Source organism: Macrosteles quadrilineatus, unplaced genomic scaffold (assembly GCF_028750875.1).
Source record: "Macrosteles quadrilineatus isolate MER2022 unplaced genomic scaffold, UCM_ALF_1.0 Scaffold_9__3_contigs__length_116548681, whole genome shotgun sequence".
NCBI classification, from domain to species: domain Eukaryota; kingdom Metazoa; phylum Arthropoda; class Insecta; order Hemiptera; family Cicadellidae; genus Macrosteles; species Macrosteles quadrilineatus.
This window is the reverse complement of record NW_026542602.1, coordinates 40,283,731-40,308,392: the sequence shown is the minus strand read 5'-3', so window position 1 is coordinate 40,308,392 and position 24,662 is coordinate 40,283,731. Positions and strand designations below refer to the sequence as shown.

The 24,662-nt window shown below is 34.7% G+C and overlaps 1 protein-coding gene across 1 annotated transcript in view; it reads left to right on the top strand.

The window, feature by feature from the left end:
• Window positions 1-24,309, top strand: part of LOC129003344 (limulus clotting factor C-like) — a 56,677-nt gene extending 32,368 nt beyond the window's left edge. Inside the window, exons 6-12 of the mRNA XM_054431637.1 lie at window positions 16,272-16,378; window positions 17,544-17,705; window positions 19,280-19,430; window positions 19,713-19,938; window positions 21,110-21,351; window positions 23,236-23,328; window positions 24,026-24,309. Of these exons, the coding sequence (XP_054287612.1) occupies window positions 16,272-16,378; window positions 17,544-17,705; window positions 19,280-19,430; window positions 19,713-19,938; window positions 21,110-21,351; window positions 23,236-23,328; window positions 24,026-24,309 (1,265 nt within the window). The remainder of the gene's footprint in view (window positions 1-16,271; window positions 16,379-17,543; window positions 17,706-19,279; window positions 19,431-19,712; window positions 19,939-21,109; window positions 21,352-23,235; window positions 23,329-24,025) is intronic.
• The last annotated feature ends 353 nt before the right edge of the window (window positions 24,310-24,662 follow it).

Below are 24,662 nucleotides of genomic sequence, written 5' to 3'. Positions count from 1 at the left end.
GTGTTTGTTTTCCCGTAGTATGAACTTTGGAATCTAGCGTACATATCATACAAAACGGTGTACCTCTTCTTAGTGAAAGAAATATTAAAGTTGTCGTAAGGGAAAAATTGTGAATTAAGAAACACTTTACAATTTGTTAGTTTGCAATGATCGAAATGACTGGCATTAGCTAGTATATTATTCCTTTTTTTTGTTTGTAGTGCAAATATTACATATCTTGCTTTTTCCAAATGAGTAGATGTTTTTACAGTCCATGTGTGTCTTTGTGTTTTAGGTAAAACTGGATATTCATGAAATTCCCAACTTCTGAATGGTATTACAATATCTCTATCTGATTTCAGTTGTCTCAACAGTGTTATTCTATGTTCATCATTTAATCGCACATGTGGTACTCTCCAAACGATTTTGTCCAAAGTTAAATTCCAGTCTAAATTTGCATCAGTGGTTCCAGCTGCTGCACAAATAGTATCCTTATCATTTGATGATCTTAATAATACTAATTCCTGTTTCACATTTATTATTACTCTTCTGTAATCTTCAGCAAAGCCTAGAAATAATTTCAATGGTATGTAGAAATCAAAGTTCCCTGCAGAATCAGGGGTGATTGTGTCTTCATCGGGTGCAACCCATCCTCCAATTCTTAACAAATTCTTCTCGTTTTGTGTCAAAGATGCTAATCCTTTTAATGTGCTTGTTAAACCTACTTTCTTTGTAGAATCCACAGTTACTCCCGATATTTCATATCTAATTTCATCAAATAAAAATGCCATTGGATTATTGATAAAAGGAACGGTGGTTCCAACTGTTCCATCTTTTTTTGTTACTCTTCCTTCAATATATAGATAACTTTCACACGGAAGAGTGTAAATATCCTGTTGTTGTATAGGAATTCTAATTTCATCATTATTATTCAATTTTGACGAAGCGTAGGGGTTGTGCGTGTGATACTCCTTTTCCCATAAAGTCTCGTCGAATGTCGGTCCTTGTGCTATATCCAGTATTTCCATTTTCAATGAGTTTTAATCCAATATCCTGTAAAAACTGAATGTTTTCAGTAGTTAATCCTTTTGCAGATGATGAGCTAGTTAGGTGTTTACTTGACAACTCTCTCTTCTTGAATGACAATCCCATGGTTTAGGTTGATGCTTTTATGTGAATCCTGATCGTAATACGTTCTTCTCTGAAGTCTATGAGGTTTCCGTCTTGATCTAGTATGTTCAACACGATGACTGAAACAACACTGGTGTTTAAGGGAAGGTACACCAAGTTTTGTGGCTTTTCTACAATCTTAAAACCTGGGGCGACTGTCGGATAGAATGTGTGCAATATATGACTATTCTCTCCATCTCTGTATGATCCTTGTATAATGTTACATGTAATGTCTATCGTATTAACTTTCAGTATTGTTACAGTTTTATCACCAGAATAGGTCTTTTTAGGTTCTAGTATTGGAGTTGTTTCAGAAAATCCCAATAATCCTCCAATTGAATGTTTTTGAGTAAAATCAATATAATATGAAGAAGTTATTTCAGCTTTCATGGTATTGTTATTTCCTCTTATTGTTATATATTCTTTTTCTGATTCCTTTTGAACAAGTTCGTTAAGTTCTTCGTTTTTCATTTGTTTTTGTATAAATTCGTTAATATGGTCTATTTCGTAAGATCCTGTCGGTAAACTAATTTCTTTCATTGGTGTTAATTCTCCTAAATTATTTTTGCTTTTGTAATAGTGTAATTTGTTATTGACTCCTTCAGAAATATTTGGAATAGAATTGTATGTTGTTAAATCCAATAATGCAGCTTCCCATAATCTTCCTTTTTGCAATCGTAGAGCTGGAAATAGAATACTGCGCAGAGTTGATGAAGTGCCGGTCAATGAGACCGTATAGGAAGACATCTTAAAGTTGACTAACGCTTCTAGCTAAAAAATCTAAACATAAGTGTCCGCAAATTGTTGTATCGTCAGGTTGTTCTCTGTTATAGTTGTAAAATACTTCTTTTGCTGTGCGAAAGTAACGTTGAAGCTCTTTAGGTGGTGGCATATTACCGTAACTATCGAAATAATAAATAATTTGATCAAGTTTTTTATAACATATCCAATGAGTGCCAGGACCTTCACTGTTTTCTAAATTAACTATTCCAGTCTCATTTTTCCATATTTTACCGGGCAATGCATCTTTCATAAACACTCCTCTAAAAAATGGTATTTTCATACAAGAAGCGTATATAATTAATTCTTTATTTGTCAACTCTTTGTTTGGAATTAGTATTTGTTTTTTCTTGTTTAATACACACGGTATGGTCTTAAGTATAATCCTCCTCCTTTTTTATCATTGACCATATTGTTGGTTTCTTGTTTTTTTTATTTTGATTATTCCTTCTTTTCTTTTTAATACTACCTCCTTGCTTTTTAACCGTTCGTTTTCGGCCTTTCCTCCTCTTTCCTCCTCCAAACGTAGTTTTTGTCTTCATTGCTGCTGTTACTGCCAAAGCTGCTGCTTTTTCACCAAAACTTGCGTCACTAGATTTTACTCTTTGCCAAGCCTTTTCAGCAAGCGCTCTATCCGCTATGGATCTATTTTTTGTATCTGCAAACTTTGAATATGCTATATCGTGCTGTTTGCAAGCTTGATCTAGTTTATTTATTCCAGAATCTCCTCTTTCCAGACGTTTTTTCAATTTTGTTCCAGGTCCACAGTATTGATATCCTCCAGGCAAATGCAGTTCTACTGGTAGTAAATCTATTGTTTTGTTAACAATTGCTCCAATTGGTTTAGATAATAGAGAAACTGCTGATGATGTCAATCCTCTTCCTCTCTTCAAGCTCTCTATATCACGACTGATGTGCTTAACCTTTGACATCTCTATTTATAGGGGAATGTACCCACATCGGCTTCACTCCTCAAGTGTTTGACAATGAATGTTTCATTTACGAATTGATTTCTTATTATGTACCTTTATCAATCCATATTATATTTTTTGTATTTTCATCTTCTTTGTTATATTTTGAATATGTTGTATCATTACATGTGTGTACTTCTTCATTTTGTTCATCTTTTATTAACATTTGCTTTTTTATATTATCTTTCATCTAATCCAAAGTCACCGCTTCGTGAGGTAAAACTGCATTGTAAACATTTTTCTAATGGTGAAATCTTTCTACAGGTTTAGTTCTAAGCATCTTTGTTTTGCTAGACATAAAATATTGCTTCATAATGACCCTATCAATCCATTGATCTCTATTATCTGGATGCACTTTGTTATGTCCTGGATGTGCTGGTATCATATTGTGAAAATCAAACATTACAGTACCCAAAAGTCTAGCAAGATAGTTTACATTGACAGCATTATCCATTTGTTGCGGATCTTCAAGATTTGTAATTCTTTTATTATTACATGTGTATATTTCTTCATTTTGTTCATCTTTTATTATACACTGGCTTTTTATATGATCTTTCATCTGATCCAAAGTTACCGCTTCGTGAGGTAAAACTGCATTATGAACATTTGCTAATGGTAAGTTTTTACAATCAAAAGTGGTAGTCTTTATATTATTATGTTTATATTCATCGGTTATTACAGGAACTTGTTTAAAAACTACCACATCTTCAGGATTTACTCCACCTTTTACATTAGTTATCTTTTTGTTCTCAGCATGCCAATTTCCATTCTTTTGTAACATGATTTGACTTACAGTGGCAGCATCTGTTGGTTTTAATCCTTCTTTAACCTTATGTAATATTTTACCTTTGCAATCAATTTGTTCATTATCGTGAATAATAGAATTATCTTTAACATATTTGAGGTTAACTGCATCCGAATCTTCTTTAGGGTATCCTATATCATTTATAACAAAGTTATAAAAAGAGAATCTATCTTCTTTTCTTTCAGGGATTATAGAATGTAAATATCCTTTATTGACTGAATCTTGACTATCGACAGGATCAGCTAAGTTTGTAACTCTTCTGTTTTTAACATCGTAAACTTCATTATTAACTTGTAAAGTATTTGACAGTTTTGAAAGTAAATAATCTTTGGTGACGGAATCGGAGTTTTCTATTGGTTCACCAACATTTGTTATTCTATGAGACTTAGCATTATAAGAGTCGTTTTGAAGTTGTAGGTTCAACATTTTTTCACTTTTTAAAGTTTTCAAATTTGTTGCATCATTATCATCTTCTGGATCTTTTACAAACTTCAATCGTTTGCTGCTTATGTTATAATCTCCTTCAGCTGTTAATGGTAAACTATATCTTTTACCATTGGATTTTGGTTTTTCTCCAAAATTGGAATACCTTCCAAACTTGTCCACGCTCATGATTCAACTGAGTTCCCTCGATTCTTGTCCTCCTTTTATATGCGATGATTAAGCAATAATCCTTCGATTTCGTAGTTCATCGATTAAAGCTACCCATTCATTGTCCAATCCGGTATGACCGGCTTCCATGGCTTCATGTAATAATCTCATTCGATCAACCAGCTTATTGACATCATTATAATATATTATGTTGGTATTGTATAGACTTTTTAATAATCCTTTCCCTGAAGATGTAGGTTCGTTGGTTCTTGGTCTTTTGTGTAACACATTTAATTCAGCTGTAGATATAGCTCTTCTTTTAAGTTGAGATTTTTTCACTTGTGTTGGAAAAAGATCAGCTATGACACTTGTGTATTTTATTGATCGATTTCGATAAATGGGCAAATCTTTGGAATACTGCTTTTTACGTGCATTTGTATCATTTAGTATATTTTTAAACACTGATAGGTCTTTTTTGGTATATTTACCAGGTTTGTTTTTAAAAATAAGTTCAAACAGTCCTGTTGTACCTTTATATTTTTGGTTACCAATAAGGATGTTATCGTTTTCATCAATATCCAAATTACTGTCTCCAATCATAATACCATTGTCTTCTAGTCTAGCTCCATAAATGTGATATCTTCGATTAGCCTGTGTTGAATGTAACATGTTTAATAAATATTTTCTGCCCAAATTCCCTTTGAATGCCATGTTTGTGCTTAATGTACTTAAATTTGTAGGATTAGTAGATCCTTCTTCTTGACCTGCGGAAAATCCTTCCTTTTCTCTTGAATCTTCAGTTTCTTCTGTTTCTCCTGTTTCTTCTGTTTCTTCACTTTCTTCGCTTTCACCACTTTCTTCAGTTGATTGAAATTGTTTGTATTGTTCATAATCTCTTGATTCTTTTTCATACTTAGAAATCGGTAGAATAGCATCTCCTTCGAAAGGTTTTTCAATATTCTTAACTAATCTGTTTAAAGGATCAGTAACGGGTTTAAACGTTGATTCTATAAACTTTTCTCTTTCGCTTATACCTAACTTCAGAGCTCTGTTTTTATGTCTAATAGAATCACTAAGTGATTTTATTTCTTTTAAGAGCTTTTCTTGACTTGCCATGTTTACAGTACGAAGTGTTGATTTGAAATAGTGATATTTAGTGAAGCAGAACGTATTTATCAAACCCTATTCTATATCGTCCGTCTTTTATGGCTTGTTCTTTCATAATGACCAAAAATCCATACTTTTCTGCCCATGCTTTTCCACAAATTTGTTTAAACTTATCAAATTACATATCAGCATTTACATGATCGTTATATACGTGTTTCAGGTTGGTTTCATCTTGTTTGAACAACATTATAACATTTGCATTATCTCTGATAAGCTGCTTTGGAATTTTACTGTATGTTTGTCCTATATATATGCTGTCGATATTATTATGTCTTCCCATGGCGAAATAGTTCCTAATAGTATCATGATTTTCACATGAAACGTCATCAAATAGAAATACTGAATATGGTTAAGCTTGGTTTGGTTGCAAAACTTTATCACTGGCGTTAAATTTATAAAAGTTAACACCTGACACCTTCGATATGATTTTCTCCAACAATTGATACTTTGGCTGATGTAGTGACTTTGAAAATATGTATAAGTTATTAAACCTCAATCCTTTAGGATTTGTAATCAAATTAAATACAACATTAGTTTTTCCACAGTTTGAAGGACCACTTATAATACATCTGACTGTGTTTGGAAGTAAACTACCATGTTTGCCAGTGTTGATTGTGTCGTTATCAACAGTGTAATCATCAATATTACTAATGTTGAATTGATCTTTATGATGAACAATCTCCATCTTATTCGAAATCCAATGGTACAATGAGCTGTTCCCGTTAAATTAGGTCTTTTATAGGTATCCAAGAATCTTCTGTTTTGTTAAAACCTAGCCATCGTACTTTAACTTGGTCTTTTTTCCTTTGTAACACTTTTTCAACAAGATATACATCACCTACTGTAGATTTCAATAATTCATGTCCGTAGAACGCACCTTGTAACAAATTGCCTTTATTATCCTTTAATATGTATGTTTCTGGTATAGTTGGTTGCACTTTGTATATGGTAAATACTTCATTTGTCCAATTAGGTAGATATTTTTTAGTAAATATCGTTTTATACTTACTTACTCGAACTTTATCATTTACATTGAATTTTCTAGGCTTCTTTATTTCAACTTTAGGTTTTGTATTGTGCTTTATTCTTTTTAATACAAGTTTAGCATTTTTCTTGTTTACTTCATTTGGCGTCATCCCAATAGTTCTGTGAAACCTGTTGTTGTAATCACTTATTAACATTGGTAAAATATCAATCCATAAGTAGGTTCCTCTGTTTGAAAACATTTTATACATCGCTCCTTTTAACGTTCTATTAAATCTTTCAATTATAGCCGCTTTTTTCAGATTTGGTTGAGTAGTGGTTTATGTTGTATTTTTCCATTAACTCTGAAAAACTTTTATTAAAGTATTCTTTGCCATCATCAGTTTGTAAATGTTTCATTTTGTTTTTATCTCTCTTTATAGCGATTTCCATGGCTTGTGTTACGCTTTTACCAGTTTTATCCTTTAATGGTAATGCATCTGCAACTTTGGTAAAACAGTTAATCACTGTAAGTATATAATTATGTCCTTTATTTATTTTACTATATGGTCGCATTTCAATCAAATCTGCTTGATACAAATCATTTATTCCTTTTACAGTTGTATTTCTTCTTGGAAAGTTTACTCTTGCAGGTTTGTGTAGCTCATTTACAATGTTTTCTTTAAAAGCCATTATGTTGTTTTCACTGTCAATGTTGGCAAAGTAATGATTTTCATTTTTTCTTGCATCTCCTTATATAGGTCAAGGTCATTCAAACCTTGTGTAAAAAAGGGGGAACACAGCGGACAATGCTGTGTTCCCCCAATTTTACGGAAAGGAGAAAGGATAAGTGGTGTAGGACGATGAAAAGGTAATTAGTCGATAGGGTTAAGGGAATAGTGACCAAATGGAAGTGTGTGGATCCGGTCTGGTAGGATGTGTCGTTTGTCATCGTTGCAGGAGAGCGCCTTCTTAACTTCTGTCACGCTGTACAGTTGATGATTATAACTCCTGATTGTGTTGAAGTGTGCAGTTATAACTTTATCTTCATACAACACTTGCTTGTAGTCTTCGAAAAGTACATTTTTATTCAAATACAAATTCTTTACACCTTTTGCCTTTTTTATAATGTTGTCATCATGTAGTTTCACAGCATACAATTTTGATATAAGTGCTACGATTTCTTCAAGTAACACTCCGTTAGCCTCATCTTTAAATTTCCCTAATACTTTCTTGTTTCTGTCCTGATCGTAGTTCGGATGATCTTTAGGATAGTCAGAAAAATCAAATTCATATTTATATACAAATGTGCGAAGATCTCTATACATATCTTGAGTAATTATCTTGTAAATAAAAGCATCTGTATCCATGTAAGTTATAACTATGTTCTCTCTTCCATAATGTGCAACCATCTTGTTGTAGTGAAAATCGTACATGTGCGTTTTTGATATATCTAATATTGACATTCCTATATACAAAGGTCGATCCATTTTTATACTAGTTTTCTTCATAGATACGGCAACAAGGTTTTCATTTATGATTACTGATGATCCAAAGTTGGGCTTCTGTACAAGTTTCTCCAATTTCCTAGCATCTGTTACAAGTTTTACATTTTTATGTTTCCTTTTATTTTCCAGAGTTTTACCGAATATGGCATTATTCATTAATTTAAAAAAGTCCTTCTGAAAGGCTGACGTTGCTGCTGCTCTTCTTGTAGTGTTGGAATCGATGTAGGGTTTCAGCCATGGATTATTATCCATTGAGTTTGGCAATAATCTACATTTCACTTTGAAAAATGAATTAAAAAAACAAAACATCATTCTGGCTTGTAAGACTACCAATAAATTAGAACAACAATTGAACACATCCCCTCCTGATAATAGTAACAGTCTTGAAAAATCTGGCGTGTACAAATTATCATGCAAAGATTGTCCCAAAGTATATATAGGCCAATCAGGTCGTTCATTTAGGAAAAGGTATGTAGAACATCTTCCCAAGCCTAAATTGCAAACACAAAAATCGAAGTTTGCAGAACACCTAATGAACGAAAATCACAATGTCAACAGTTGTATAGATAATTTAGAGATATTACACAAATGTAATAAAGGTAACAAAATGAACGTTCTTGAAACCTTTGAAATTTATAAAGCAATCAAAAATTCCCCAAATGATGTTTTGAACGAGAAGTTAAATTTTGGATCAAACATTTTATTTGATAGAGTGACCAAACTACAGAACAATAGAAGAGATAAACAGCTGGTTCCCCTCCCCCAAGGTCAACACCATCAAGTAGGCATCGGCTAACCTACACTCTTATCAAACCCCGCAGTCTGGTTTTGTCCTTGGCCGGCCTCACGCGCATGTACATGATTTGTAAATATAAATGTTTTCGTGTGTGTTTATGTGTATGTGTGAAGTAATTTTGACGACGGCTTATGCAAGAAAACATGTTTGACTTTTGAAGACTGAAGAGATTTGAAAATGGGGTTTTAACCCCGAAACTAGTCATCCAAGACAATAGAGGATTGATTGACGACAGGTTAGTAACCTCATTTTATGTCAATAGATCAATCCTGGAGGCAAATTATGTATAAAAATGACAAAGAAATATTTCGTACACCTTTTCATTCTTCTTACCCGGATTGCTTTGGGAAGTTCTTTAATTTTATTGGAAGACTCTGTGCTTTTATTGTGTTTTGAATGAATGGAGCACATATCACTATTCAAAACAGAAACCTTTTCACAGTGTTCCCCCTTACTTACACCCTTTTTAAAAACATATCGACACTTGGAGAGGGTGTGTGCAAATTTTCTCCTCCTGTCAGCAATTAATTGTTTACACTTATCTGAAGGAGAAGTGTGTAAGTGGCCAAAGGATTTGGAAGTGGCTGGTAGGGAGTCGTTTAGGGGGGATATGATGGGTGGTGGGATAGTGAATTGTAAAGGTAGAGTTGTTAAGGAAGAAATACATGGTGTAGAAGTTGGAGGTGGAGATGCAGTTCTAGTGGCAGTAGGTGTTAGTAGAACATCAGCAACAGTGCAGTCAGAGGATGAGGAAGAGCTTCTAGATGCAGATGAATCAGACGAGGTGGACTCCGAAGTAAATGAACAAGACAAGCTTGATTGTGAAGATGAAGATGAAGACAATATTTCTATCAGCGGAGGAGATTGATCACCACTGGTCCGGAAGGTGTGTTGTTCTTCTGCTCCAGGACTTGCACCTTCTGACTGCAGTATTTCTCGAAGAACCGATTTTGGATCTGACGCATGTGATGAAATTAAAATAGATCGAGGAAGAGACTTTGAAGATGAAGAAACTACTTTCGAGGGTCTAGTGGGAATTCTAAGGTAAGCCATGATAGCAAATGAAACAGTGAATAGTAACTGGAGCTGACTCAGCTAGCTAGGACTACTTCAGACCATTGAATTATGATTGCCTGCGAAGCAAACCTCCTTTTATAGCAAAACTCAAGTGGAGGGGGGAAGCTTGTGGGTGGAGGGGGGAAGCTTGTGGTTGGAGGGGAAATGTTGTGTCCGTTGGTGTTAACTTAAAAGAACTGTTCTCGGTTCCCAATAATGTACTATAAGGAAGCTTTCTAAGTCCTGTAAGTAGGTCAAGGTCATTTAAAAATATTGCCAAAAGGAGAGATGGAGCAAAAATTGGCTCCATCTCTCCTTTTGTAGTAATAGGAGAACTTAGTGTTTGTTATGTATTTTAAGGGATGCTTTCTAAGTCCTGTAAGTAGGTCAAGGTCATTTCAAAATAATGCCAAAAGGAGAGATGGAGCAAAAATAAGCTCCATCTCTCCTTTTGTTGTAGTGGGGGGAACTTAGTGTTTGTTTTATTTTCGTGTTTGTGTGTAAGTCTGAATTGGCTAAAGACCAATGTATCAGTCTTTTTGATCAGAGGCAGCGCAGCCAAAGGACTGTCCTCATGGTATTGATCAAAGACTCATTAGCAATAGCCGGAGCAGCGCAGTCAACGAACTGTTCCCTTAAAAAGGTGTGAATGTCATCTATCTCATTTTGTTGTAGTGGGGGAACTTAGTGTTTGTTTTATTTTCATGTTTGTGTGTAAGTCTGAATTGGCTAAAGACCAATGTATCAGTCTTTTTGATCAGAGGCAGCGCAGCCAAAGGACTGTCCTCATGGTATTGATCAAAGACTCATTAGCAATAGCCGGAGCAGCGCAGTCAACGAACTGTCCCCATAAAAATGTGTGTATGTCAAAGAGAACTCTATGTCATGAATTCACTATTGGTTTCATGTTTTTGTTTTGTGTGAACGTTTTCAACTTACTAATGTCACTTAGAACTTTGTAACATACAATGATCAACTCAAATTGAAAATAAAATTACTAATAGGGACTTTATTATTTTGATACCTGAAATAGAACAACACATAATTAAGAAATACAACACCCTTACCAAAGATACAAATACGCAAAACACCCTCTAACTACAAGCCAACAAATACTACAATCAACATGCTTCTAAAATAACTACTAAGTGACAAGAACCTTAGGTTAGAGTGGTACCAACTCTAAACTAAGGGTCTCGTCTTTAGCCAGTTTGCCCATCCGGTCAGCTTCACCGGTTGTGCAAGACTGACAATCATCCGTCTGCTCGCAGCCCTTTTATACGCTCGGGTTGAGTGGTGGGGGTAGAACAACGCTGCACCTGCTTATGTAAATTAACTAGCGATAGTAGGTCCCTAGCTAGAATATATGCCCGGACAAATTCAAACATATACAAGGCAGATCAATTACTACCGTTTTTATATTTTTTCCAAGATATTTTCAAAGTCCTGTAAGTAGGTCAAGGTCATTTAAAATAATACCAAAAGAAGAGATGGAGCAAACATGCTCTATCTCTCCTTCTGTTGTAGTGAGGAAAAAGTCTGTGTTTAGGTATAACAACAAAAGCTTAAAATTTAATTTAACCAAATGCAGAATAGTATGCAGGCCGTTGGACCTCTCAACTAATTACAAAATGGTCAACTTAAATTTTAAAATATAGAATATTTACAGTCACAAGAAAGTGTTCATTGTTAGCTGACATAAGTTAACTACCAATGGCAACGAAAAGTTTAAAATTTAATTTAACCAAATGCAGAATAGTATGCAGGCCATTGGACCTCTCAACTAATTACAAAGTGGTCAACTTAAATTTTAAATATAGAATATTTACTGTCACAAGAAAGTTTTCATTGTTAGCTGACATAAGTAAACTACCAATGACAACGAAAAGTTTAAAATTTAATTTAACCAAATGCAGAATAGTATGCAGGCCGTTGGACCTCTCAACTAATTACAAAGTGGTCAACTTAAATTTTAAATATAGAATATTTACTGTCACAAGAAAGTTTTCATTGTTAGCTAACATAAGTAAACTACCAATGACAACGAAAAGTTTAAAATTTAATTTAACCAAATGCAGAATAGTATGCAGGCCGTTGGACCTCTCAACTAATTACAAAGTGGTCAACTTAAATTTTAAAGATAGAATATTTATAGTCACAAGAAAGTTTTCATTGTTAGCTGACATAAGTAAACTACCAATGACAACAAAAGTTTAAAACTTAATTTAACCAAATGCAGAATAGGATGCAGGCCGTTGGACCTCTCAACTAATTACAAAATGGTCAACTTAAATTTTAAACATAGAATATTTACAGTCACTAGAAAGTGTTATTGTTAGCTGACACAAGTAAACTACCAATGACAACGAAAAGTTTAAAATTTAATTTAACCAAATGCAGAATAGTATGCAGGCCGTTGGACCTCTCAACTAATTACAAAGTGGTCAGCTTAAATTTTAATGATAGAATATTTACAGTCACAAGAAAGTGTTATTGTTAGCTGACATAAGTAAACTACCAATGACAACAAAGGTTTAAAATTTAATTTAACCAAATGCAGAATAGTATGCAGGCCGTTGGACCTCTCAACTAATTACAAAGTGGTCAACTTAAATTTTAAAGATAGAATATTTATAGTCACAAGAAAGTTTTCATTGTTAGCTGACATAAGTAAACTACCAATGACAACAAAAGTTTAAAACTTAATTTAACCAAATGCAGAATAGGATGCAGGCCGTTGGACCACTCAACTAATTACAAAATGGTCAACTTAAATTTTAAACATAGAATATTTACAGTCACTAGAAAGTGTTATTGTTAGCTGACATAAGTAAACTACCAATGACAACGAAAAGTTTAAAATTTAATCTAACCAAATGCAGAATAGTATGCAGGCCGTTGGACCTCTCAACTAATTACAAAGTGGTCAACTTAAATTTTAAAGATAGAATATTTACAGTCACAAGAAAGTGTTATTGTTAGCTGACATAAGTAAACTACCAATGACAACAAAGGTTTAAAATTTAATTTAACCAAATGCAGAATAGTATGCAGGCCGTTGGACCTCTCAACTAATTACAAAATGGTCAACTTAAATTTTAAATATAGAATATTTACAGTCACAAGAAAGGGTTCATTGTTAGCTGACATAAGTAAACTACCAATGACAACGAAAAGTTTAAAATTTAATTTAACCAAATGCAGAATAGTATGCAGGCCGTTGGACCTCTCAACTAATTACAAAGTGGTCAACTTAAATTTTAAAGATAGAATATTTATAGTCACAAGAAAGTTTTCATTGTTAGCTGACATAAGTAAACTACCAATGACAACAAAAGTTTAAAACTTAATTTAACCAAATGCAGAATAGTATGCAGGCCGTTGGACCTCTCAACTAATTACAAAATGGTCAACTTAAATTTTAAATATAGAATATTTACAGTCACAAAAGATTGTTCATTTTAATGGGGGACTTCTTTATCCTTTGTTAGCTGAAATATCACATGATTAGAAAAATACAACACTCTGCGCAATTCAAGTACTAAAGACACGATGCACTCCATAAAGTAAAACCATCTAAGATACAAGCTAAAAAAAACAACATGCAGCACATGCTATTGACTAAAACATTAAGTTAGATTGGCCAAATCTAACGAAAGGTTTTAATCAAAAGTCAGTCAGTCTACACTCAACCAGTCAGCTGTGCCAGTTGGGTGAGACTGACTACAGTCCGTTCGCTGCCGCTACTTTTATCCGCGAGCCAGTTGGGAGGGGGTCGGTTGGGAGGTTTACCCTGCTTCGCGGGTAAATTTCCCTACTGTCGGGTAATTCTACCTACTAAGTAAGGAAGTCTCCAAACCTCCAACATCACATCATTCAGTGTCGAACCTTCAACGAAGACTGTTCACATATGCTAGCTCTGTTCTGATGTTAACTATGGATAAGCCAAGTACAATCACACAAGATAAACTAAAGAGAATAAAAGAAGATTTAAAGAAATCTACTACTACTAAAACTAGCAATTTTCGCAAGTCAATGTCACTACGTCTAAAGTTTCAGAAGCAAATTAAATTACCACTACATTGGAATGCATCAGGATCAAATTATTCTAATCAATTATCAACCGAAGCCATATGTCAAGAAATGAAGCTTCCTCAACTAGTAAGTCCAATAGAAACAGAAAAAGTAACATTTAAATATCTGTTACAAAACAAACATTATCAATTAGTAGAACAAAGACAAAACGAAAATGGTAAAACGTTTATTTTCTTTTATGACAACAAGTTTTTAGAGGTTTGCTTTCCGACACGATTAAATGTGCCAAAGCCTCCTGACGTTGAAGATGGCAAACTAATTTATTTGATTCGCACAAGTCAGGACACATGGAATTGGGTATAATTAACTAAAAAAAAACAGTCTTTCTAAAGACTCCATTATATAAACATATTTTGACCACAAAGTCTGATCTGTCAAACTGTTTAACAAAATATAAACGATATTTAATTTTACTTTATTTTTTACGTCACGGTCTCCAGTACCCGTAATACACCACTAATTAAGTTTTTTTTTTAAGACCAACAAATATTTACTAACATGGGGAAAATATATCTACTATTTTGGAACGTATTTCTGTATAAACATCTTTTAACCACAAACAGCTAACCTGCGACTATCTATCATAAGATATAAATTAAAATTGGTTTTTACAATACCTTGTGTTGTTGAGTCAATCGAGGTGTAGTATTACGATGGCATCAACGATGCAAACGATAGACCCAGGACCGTACAACACTCCGCCGCTATGTCCGAAAGCAAACTGTAGAACTGTGGATACAAATCCACATGGAGGTTGAGTAGGGGCATTTGACCTTGTTCCACTGCCCGCTCACTTTCCCTTCGCGGCCTCAGCCTAATTCACGGCGGCCGGTGACACAACCTTGCACCACGCCGCCGCGGGCACTAGTACAATACTGTAGGCTACTGTTAAATGTTACCGTCGACAATATGATTTTAACTCAATTTATTGTCTACATGTAAGCTGTGTTTTGTTAAAACCTTGGTGTAGCTGTTGGTTGATATTCCCAATACATTTAAGACAATTGCAAACGAACAAGTATTAGCTATTTAAACACACTACTGTACAGACAGCTGTTTCATCCCCTATCCATTACCACCAGCTCCTACCACCTGTATCCTGTTACCACCTGCTTGCTGCACTTGTGACGACGTACGCTAATTTTATACAAAACGTCAGAAGTGACGTACCACCGGAAATCTGCTATAACTACGCCATTTCCGCCCCTATCTTCAAAACAGCTGTTCGCGATAGGTCCACCAGTTCACCACTACTGATGTCAACAAGTAGGCTAATGTATAGACTTTAAAAGGAAATAACAATAAATATAACTTTGTAGGCAATAACAACTAATACTGCAAATAGTCTCTTCCTTTTGTGAAATAAATCTATAAAAACATAACAACATGTGGTAACTTGCGGTAACGACGAACGGTAGCTTCAGGTAGTGGGCGGACGGCACCGGAGGGGGAAGAAGCAGGGCGGAGAGGGGCCATGATCCAGGGGTAGCCAAGTTGGAAAATTCCTCTCCGCCAAGGCTGATGCGGTCTAAATAATTTTCCTCATCACGGGCCCCATCAAGGTGCCGGTGGCACGAGAAACTACTCCATCGACGAATACATACTCACAGCAATATAAAAATCATGGAGAAACAAGTCATAGAAAATACCAAACTTGGATAAAAGTGGATAAAAGTGGACGGACGAAGTAGTCAGAAGCACCGTCACTCAACCTATGACACTTGACGGTGGGAGCAAGAAGAACAAGGCACAGCCTTGTTGAGGGTCGTGGGAAGTAACAAAACGACACACTAGACTAACCTACTATACAAAAAAAACTTTGACCATTGATTATGAGTCGTGACATTCGCCGGTGGAATTAGTCACGGCTCAAGATCAAATTTTCAACTTTAGTTTATATCTTCAAGACCATTTAAGTCATCGAAGTGGTTTTTATCTCAATTTATAGCAAATTTAATTATGAACAAAACATGTTATTTACAAAATGGCGTAAATGTGTCCTTTTCGGTGATATTAGGCAATTTTCAATGAATAGTTCAATTCCTCTAAAGAAAACAAAGATGGCGTCGTATTTCAAGATGGCGGACCTAAAAATCGGGCACCCCCCATAATTTTTTTGTATTTAGGGTATAGAAGAAATGTGCAAAAGCTGCAGCTTTAATCCATCAGGTCACGATCCTTGCTGATATTGTCTCTAAGCCACTACACTAATAAGAGTATTTTACAAAACGGCATCCTGTTACCAGAATCATAGTATTCTTTTTTACCGATTCATTTAGTTCCAGGCGTTGCTCCGAAAGTCACTGCTTTGAAACACATTCTTAGAGCAGAGCATTTTGAAGCAGTGTCTCAGAGGCACATATGTTTTAACAATATGTTTAACTTTTTAGCGGCTCATTGCGTGGAAGACGTTCGAAATGTGGCCGATCTACGAGTGGCTTTGGGCAAATATTTTAGGTCATGGGATATACATGAGCACACTGAAGAAAAACGCAATGTGAGTAGACTTTGTTCACAAGTTAAATATTTTTGTTATATAAACTTTGGCCTAAAACTTTATAAAAAGGTTGCATAAAAGATACATTACTTGATTACTTTGATTTATGTTGTCAATTGGAGGTAGAGTCAGTAATAGTGGTAGTTATTCAGCATATTGCATGGCAATATTAGTGGTTTAAAATTTTTTTAGTATTAAAATAAGTGTACCTTGTTATACATACAAGAAAGCAGCCTTTTGTTTGAGTAATTTAGGTAGAAAGTGTATCCTGTAAATAAATACTACAAGCATTTTCAATCGTGAAAAAATAGACTTTAATATCCGTAAACTTATCTGTTTATAAAGGCAAAGAAAGACAGTGTTCTTAATCCCCTAAAAAAATTTAAATCGGGACTAATAGAACCGATTAAATACGTAATACTGTTTAAAAATAATTTAATAACAAAATATTTCTACCCTAAGCTGACTGAAATAGTGTTCTATCACTAAAGAGTATAACAATCACTTTATAATTTATAGAAGGTCACATAGCTTTTATATTGGAATATAAATAAATAACTGTTGTATATAACTTTTTCGCTACAGTACTGTGAAATGACCAGTTTTTTTAACATGTTAATCATCTACGAAAATTCATCATTACATTGTTTACTACGGAAAAAGAATGTTTACTATGCGAAAGAAAATTTTAACTATCTTTTTAGATTTTGCCAAAGTAAACAAACAAAGATTTGTTATTTGTTTGTCAAGTGTTTCAATTTTCAACAACCAAAACTGTACAACCAAAGTAAACTACGAGTATTAACTTTGAAGGTATAACCTAAAAAATGCTATAAGATTTGTAATGTTCCTATCTGTAATAAAGAAATATCGAATGTCTGTTTTAATTAAGAAAATAATTAATTAGTCTTTGTAGTGTAGCAGAAAGTAAAGTTCACAACACGAGTGAAAGTGAATGAATACATATTCTCGACCATTTAAAATACTCGATAAATCTCGCACTTCAAGCATGGTCTTAAATGACTCCCTTTCTACTCTGGTTATAAAATATACTATTTTACATTGCACGACTTTTACAAACTCATCCTTGTGCTTTCTTTATAGGGTGTGATAGTTTTGTAGGTCTATACTATTCACAGACGTTTGTAGAACTTGATCTTTACAGGTTTCGATGATAAAATTCCCTAGGGAATACAGCCAGAAAACATATCTTTTCGACATTGCGCTTTTGATGCTGGATGTGAAAATTAAGGCAGGAGAGTTCATAATGCCAGTCTGTCATGGATTTTTAGATGGTTCAAACTACATAAAAGACAAGAATTTGTTTGTAAGTATAGTAGAAATTAAGGTATACAGTATATGATACTATCAACAAATTGATAAATCAATCTTTATTGTGATAAGTCATAAAACACCATTGCAACGTAAAAACTGGGCTTCTGCCTGTGCGTGATGAGTTCTCACTGGCTGATCATGCAGATTGTAGTCATATTAAAATTGTTTACACTTCTTAATCTGCTTTAGGAATTATTACATCTATTTAAGGAAATTTTACTTGTAGAAGGAACGGTACAAACAATGATACATCAAAATTATAGCCAGTTTTTAATATTTTTTTAGCTTTTAGACACTGGTAAACAAAAAAACTTATTTTGGTCAAGCTATCAGCAATACTTTGTCATCAAATATTTCCTCCTATTTTCTTCACACAGTCCTTACAGTAAAAATATAATCTTTATAGGTCAACCGTTGATAAAACCAAATCATTTTATAGTGTTTATCCTTTTAAACTTCACACTAATGAACTTAAGGTATTTCTTGTTGCTACACTAAACCTTGTGTTCATTTAAGCATTTTAACGAATAATACAGGGTATCCATAAAATAACTGAAACATTTCAAAGGCAAATACTGATACCACATAAGATACTATGTTTAATGTTTTGTATATGTATTAAAAGCTAAAATTCTCAAGTTTTATTAGAAACTTAGTAGAACTCGATATGAGCACCATTAGTGGCCCGGCATAAATCTAAGCGAAATTTGACCTCTTGCCAGGTTTTGGTCAGTACTTCAGGGGATGTTGCATTAACACGTGCGATTATTCTCTGTCGGAGGTGATTCAGATCCTGAATCTGCACCGAGTAGACACCATTCTTTACTGACCCCTAAAGGAAAAAGTCCAGAGGAGTCATATCTGGACTCCAAGGAGGCCATTTGATGGGCCCTTCCCTTCCAATCCTGCGATATTCGAAACGAAAATCTAGTGCTTCTCGCACACACAAACTTTAGTGTGGTAGTGCTCCATACTGTTGAAAATTAACAGGGCCTTTCTCCATCTTAATGTCATCCAACTGTGGGAAAACGTACTCCTCGAACATGTCACAATAAATGCCACCGTTTATATCCCCTGAAGTACTGACAAAAACCTTGGAAGAGGTCAAATTTCACTTAGATTTATGCCGGGCCACTAATGGTGCTCATATCAAGTTCTACTAAGTTTCTAGTAAAATTGCGAATTTTTGCTTTAAATACATATATAAATCATTGAACATAGTCTTTATTTGGTATCAGTATTTGACTTTAAAATGTGTCAGTTATTTTGTGGACACCCTGTATATGAAATCAAAAGTGAAGGTTGGGTAACTATTCAAAAATTTTGAACCTGAATTTTATAACAAACAACTTGCTGTGTTTGATTTATAAAAATAAATGCAGTTACTATTCAATGACTTGATGTACCCACATGCATATTGTCAGCTTAATTTCATACTTGATGGAATAGGTATCTGTAGTATTAAAAATCTATAACTGAAGATTTATTTTAGTAGTTTGATATTTCGACATAAATGTAGCGGCATATCGTTTTTGATAACTCTTTTGTTTGAAATGTTTCTCACAGGTTGTAGGTTGGGGAAAGAAGGAAAACCAGATGAGTAGTGAAACCCTTCTGTACAACGATGTTACTCCGGTCCCGTCGTATGACTGCAATCAGCGAGCCCCTTCTCTTTGGCCAATCTTCGACAAGTTCTGTGCCAGCAAAAACAGTTCAGGTAATTTAATATTTAGACATTTTTAGGTTGAAAGCTCCCAAATAAACCACACAGGGACAAACTGAGGACTGAGGGATAACTGAGAACAAGTTCAGCAAGATTTCAGTAGTGGCAACTCAAATTCGATGATTCAAACACAGCCCGTAACTAGTCTTTCAATGATTATGGCTACAATATGGGAAGCGTTTTGACATGACCAGGCTACTAAAGAATGATTACCTTTCAGCATGAAAATAAAGTAGTTTTATAATTGTCATGATTCAAAGTCTGGATATGTTTCAGCATTATCAATCGCTCAACAAGGCGATAGTGGTGGGGGAGTTACGGCTGTCTACGAAGGACTTCACTATCTCTTTGGCTTGGTCAGCATAAGATTTGGAAAGACAACGTACTTCTCCAATATCACATGGCCCTTCAACATGATATGGATGGAAGGCGAAATAAAAAAGCATTACCCAAGCTTTACGTGGGTTGAACATGAATTTTTAGACAATCCTGATCAACCAAGGTAAGTAAAGGGTTTCATTTACTAAATTTGTGATTCATGATACATTCATTACTTTTAAATAAACAGATTCATTAAGTAAAGATGATCATTCTTCTGAGTCATTTACCCAAAATATTTAGATAAATGTTGTGCCACAACAGTAATTTTGAAAGATAAACATTATATTATATTAAAATGTCATTCAACGATTTTTGATTAGCGATATAAATCAAAGTAGGTTTCAAAGAGCTTACATGATTTTAAATTATGAATTGTTTATACATTTACAGGGTGTCCAGCTTCCATTAGGAAAAACTTTGCCAGATTATTCAGGAGGTCAAAACATACCAAAGAATTCAATAACACTTCCGTACTATCTCGAACCGTTTGAACGGTGTCCGGACAGTTGCGGACACGGACAATTGGGGACACGTCTTAAAAGTGGACAATTGCGGACACTAGAGATTAATGCTACTGACAAGGGTTTGTCAGGTCTCTACAAATATTTCACTGCCGGACAACTGCGGACACATGTTCTGGAAAGAGTCTGATTTCCACCTAAAGAACAGATACATACATGATATATGTACCTTAGGTTAGGTTATGTTAGGTTAGGTTAGTGTATGAAGTGTGATGGAAATCAGTCTTAAAATCATATATCATGTATGTATCTGTTCTTTAGGTGGAAATCAGACTCTTTCCAGAACATGTGTCCGCAGTTGTCCGGCAGTGAAATATTTGTAGAAACCAGTCAAACCCTTGCCAGGTAGCATTAATCTCTAGTGTCCGCAATTGTCCGCTTTTAAGACGTGACCCCAATTGTCCGTGTCCGCAATTGTCCGGTATTCGTTTGAACCGTCTCCTGTATGTGTTTTTACAAAATATTAATAGCTCCTTATATCACTGAAGACTTAAAAATAAGTATTATTAAGTCACAGATGATAATGGAATGATGCTACAGTTTATCACAACATTGATTGGGATCCATCATTGACTTGTTGGTATTAATAGTCAAAGGTTCCATGTAGAACAACATTTTATGTAATCTTTTAGTTACCGTGATAACGGTTGGTCTGTATTTTCTAATGACTGGTTTAATGCATTTAGAGAAGTTAATTCCAGATGTTTTGCTGTGTTTTTCAGTTATGTAAAATGAAAAACCATTCTTAAATAAAACCATTTAATTTTCAAGGCCTAAAAGTTGTATGCTGCCAAGAGACTCTGACAACAGGAAGTTTTGTTCCTTGGCAGAACATTGTGACAGCTGTGACGCAAGATGCATTATTCCGGCGGGATCACAGGCTACTAGAGTCAGAGTCGTCTGCAACCCAGGCTACAGTCTGAGAGGAGCTGTTGGTGACGTGTACAGTGGAGGAGACGTAGCTACATGTCTGTCAGGAGGCTCCTGGTACCCTCGCATACCGGAGTGTATAAGTAGGTTGAATATCATCAACCGTAATATATACTGTTTATGTGATTTAAATTTTTTTTTTATCTTGTACATAAACAAATTACAGTTCCAGTGGGGTTTTTTTTGTAGGAATACACAGGGGAAACAAACTGGAGTCATAGGCGTCACATAGGTCCTGTAATTACATTGCCCTGCGCATCAACACATTAAATAGCTACCACTAGTTTTTCAGGATGTAGTTACGATCTCGTCACTCTATTCTCCAGATGGTTGAACCAGGGTTAAACCCAGTTGAACCATTGGCACAGTACAGAGGCGGTAGTTTCGTCATTACACCTACATCTCCTGCAGCAACGGTCATTGCTCTTCCCATCATTTAAAGTCATTGAGTACTATAAAATTGAGAATTTCCAAGTATAGGAACCTCAAGTATGTAACTCTACGGGATCACCCTTCGTGGAAAATGTTGTTGACCATTAAACAGGTTGTTGTGATTTGCTACTCGCCTTGGGCTGCTTTCGTGGACTGAAAGTGTTGTTGTAATGCCGTAGGCAGATGAAATAATAGGTGCTCTACGATCTACAATGGTTCTAGTACGTGGAGCTAAAGGCTCTCGCCGTCTCCCCAGCGAGGCTCATGGGCTTCTTTGAAGCTGTCCCAAGGACGTTCCAGGATGAACTTAGGCATAAGCATACAAGGGTGATTTACAATATTGTCCCCATAAAAATAACATGGAGGGGGAAATTTAACTGACGTGTATACCCTATAAGTAAGAAAGTGCGACGTTTTTTTAATTTTCCAAACGGTTTGGTCTTCAGACCAACATTCGTGAACATTTCAAGAATCTTGTTTATTTATAAATGATCTAGAATTTATATACCTGAGTCAGTAAGTAGTTTCATAAAATATTAAATAGCCTACTTTACATTGCAGATACATACTTTTCCATAACATTCTAAAGAGTATGTGATAAAATACCGTCTAGAACAGGTTTAAATTAGGTTCTCGATCTAGTCCAGTTGCTCCCGCATGATGCCAGTCTTGTGGAGGTCAGGTAGATTGATGAGGTACACTACTGTAAGTTGAGAGGACATATACAGTGGTGGATACTGGCCACATTTCAATATTCAGGCTCCTGGTACTATCGTAGCCCAGAGTGGATTAGTACGCTGTAATATACACAACAATCTGCAGCCTATTTCATCCACACTTTAAATAAATCGTGCAAAATAGGCTAGCAAAAGTCAATACTTATAGGTCAAGCTTCTTCCTAAACCCTCATATGATGTTACTGAAGGTGATTTCTACGAAACACTACTCCTCCGTTAATAATGGACGGACTTTTACAAACGATGTGTCAAAATTATTATTTTTTTGTGTAGACACCTCCTTTCACTAATTCCTGTAATAAAAGTCCTCGGGCTTTACTACAGGCCATCAAAATCCGAATGTATTTCTTATGAAGAAAACATTTTGTTTACTTAAACAGACGAATAATTTGTATTAATTACAGCTGTTCATACTAAACACATGACACACCCAACAGCGTTTGTTTTCAGTTTCGATAACTGATTTTATCTATGTTTTATCTATGCTGAAATGGAGTGATTGATTACATTATCTTTGAGTTGACTATTTTAAGTAATCGGAAATTATGACTTCTATCAGTTTTGAAATAGCGCCTGTAATACTTTGCAATTGCTCGAATTCGAGCAACAGGTACACTAGTATTAAACTATTGTTTGTTCTGTTTAATCTGATTATAAAATACACGTGCATGTTGTAATCATATATAATATTAAAGAAATCCTGTGATGGAAAAGCATGTTTCTAATTAGTTATGACATTCAAATATTAAAAGATTCGCAGAGTTAAGTATTGATCACTATAACAATCCTTTGTTTCAGAGGTGACTGGGAAGAAATACATTGCAGGCGATCCATGGAAAAACGTAAGTAATTTTTCTACGGCAATTTTATTCATGTCTACATGGAAACGTGGTTGATACTTTAATTTCATCCATGCAATTTTCAGGGAGTATGTAATAAAGTTATTGTAGATGCCTGGTAAAAGTGTTTTTCTTTAGTCTTTGACTTTTCAATAGAAACGGTTTTGTAAATTTATATTAATATTTAAGGGGTTTGGAATATTAAAAGAAACTATCTCAATTAACACAGAACATATTTCAGGTAACTTGGGATGAAGCCAGGGATAACTGCATTGCCAAAGGAAGACAGCTGGCAGTGATCAAAAGTGAAGATCAACAAAAAATGTTTGAATACGCTGCTGACGAGAAATTCAAGGAAAATCGTAAGATAAGTTTAAAGCAATAAGAGCAATAATTTATTCTTGATTTTCTCCTTATTTTGAACCAAGGAAAAATAATTACTTTGGTATAAAAATAAGATTTTCTCATTTTTTGTATAATTTGATGTGAAATTGAAAAAGCAATGGTTGAAAATATGTATTCTTTTTAATTAATTAACGTTCGGATAAGATTTTGCGTACTCACCAGAAAGTAATCATTTATTAGAGCAATCTTTTGGTGGTTCAATTGAACAATGACAGTTTTGATACTGAAACCGGACAAAGTTTTAACGTCCGAATGTTTTGTAAATTTTTATTGGTAGTTAATAAAATTAACCAGAAGATATAAATTTTAACATAACACATTTTATTTATTGTGTTTTGTTTCAGGTGAAGATTCCAGGTCTATTTGGATCGGTCTGGCGGACGAGGCTTGGGTGGACGATGTTTGGTTAGACACTAATTGGTATCTAAGGTTTGTTTGGGTCGACGATCAGCCATTGAGGAATGCTGATATCAGGCCCTGGCGGGAAGGAGAACCTAACAACCACGAATGGTACGAGAATTGTGTACAAGCAGAAACGGAAAATGACAGAGACCCAAACACCACATATAAGTGGAACGACGTTTCCTGCTACAATAGGAACTTCTATATATGCAGTAAAGGTAAATAGTCCAAGTTTAAATATGTATTCAGATATGACATGGTGTCCACACAATTTCCATACCTATGATTTTTATAAGAGGGGTGGAATTAAATGTTACAACGCAGGAATATTGTTCCAGAATTTCCTAGGTATTATACTGTATTCTATCTTGATGTCTATCTGTGCTGCATTTGTCTTTGTTGAACAACGGTTTGTCTTTGCTGAGGGTGCCAAGAACTAAAGAATTTCGACAGGCTATTGCTATTGTTAGATCATGGATCCAATGTGCATCTTCTAAAGGCGTAGCCAAGGAAAGTTGTAAATGCATGAAGAAACACTGATTCAGTTAATGTTTTAAAAAAGATTGAACCTCAACCACA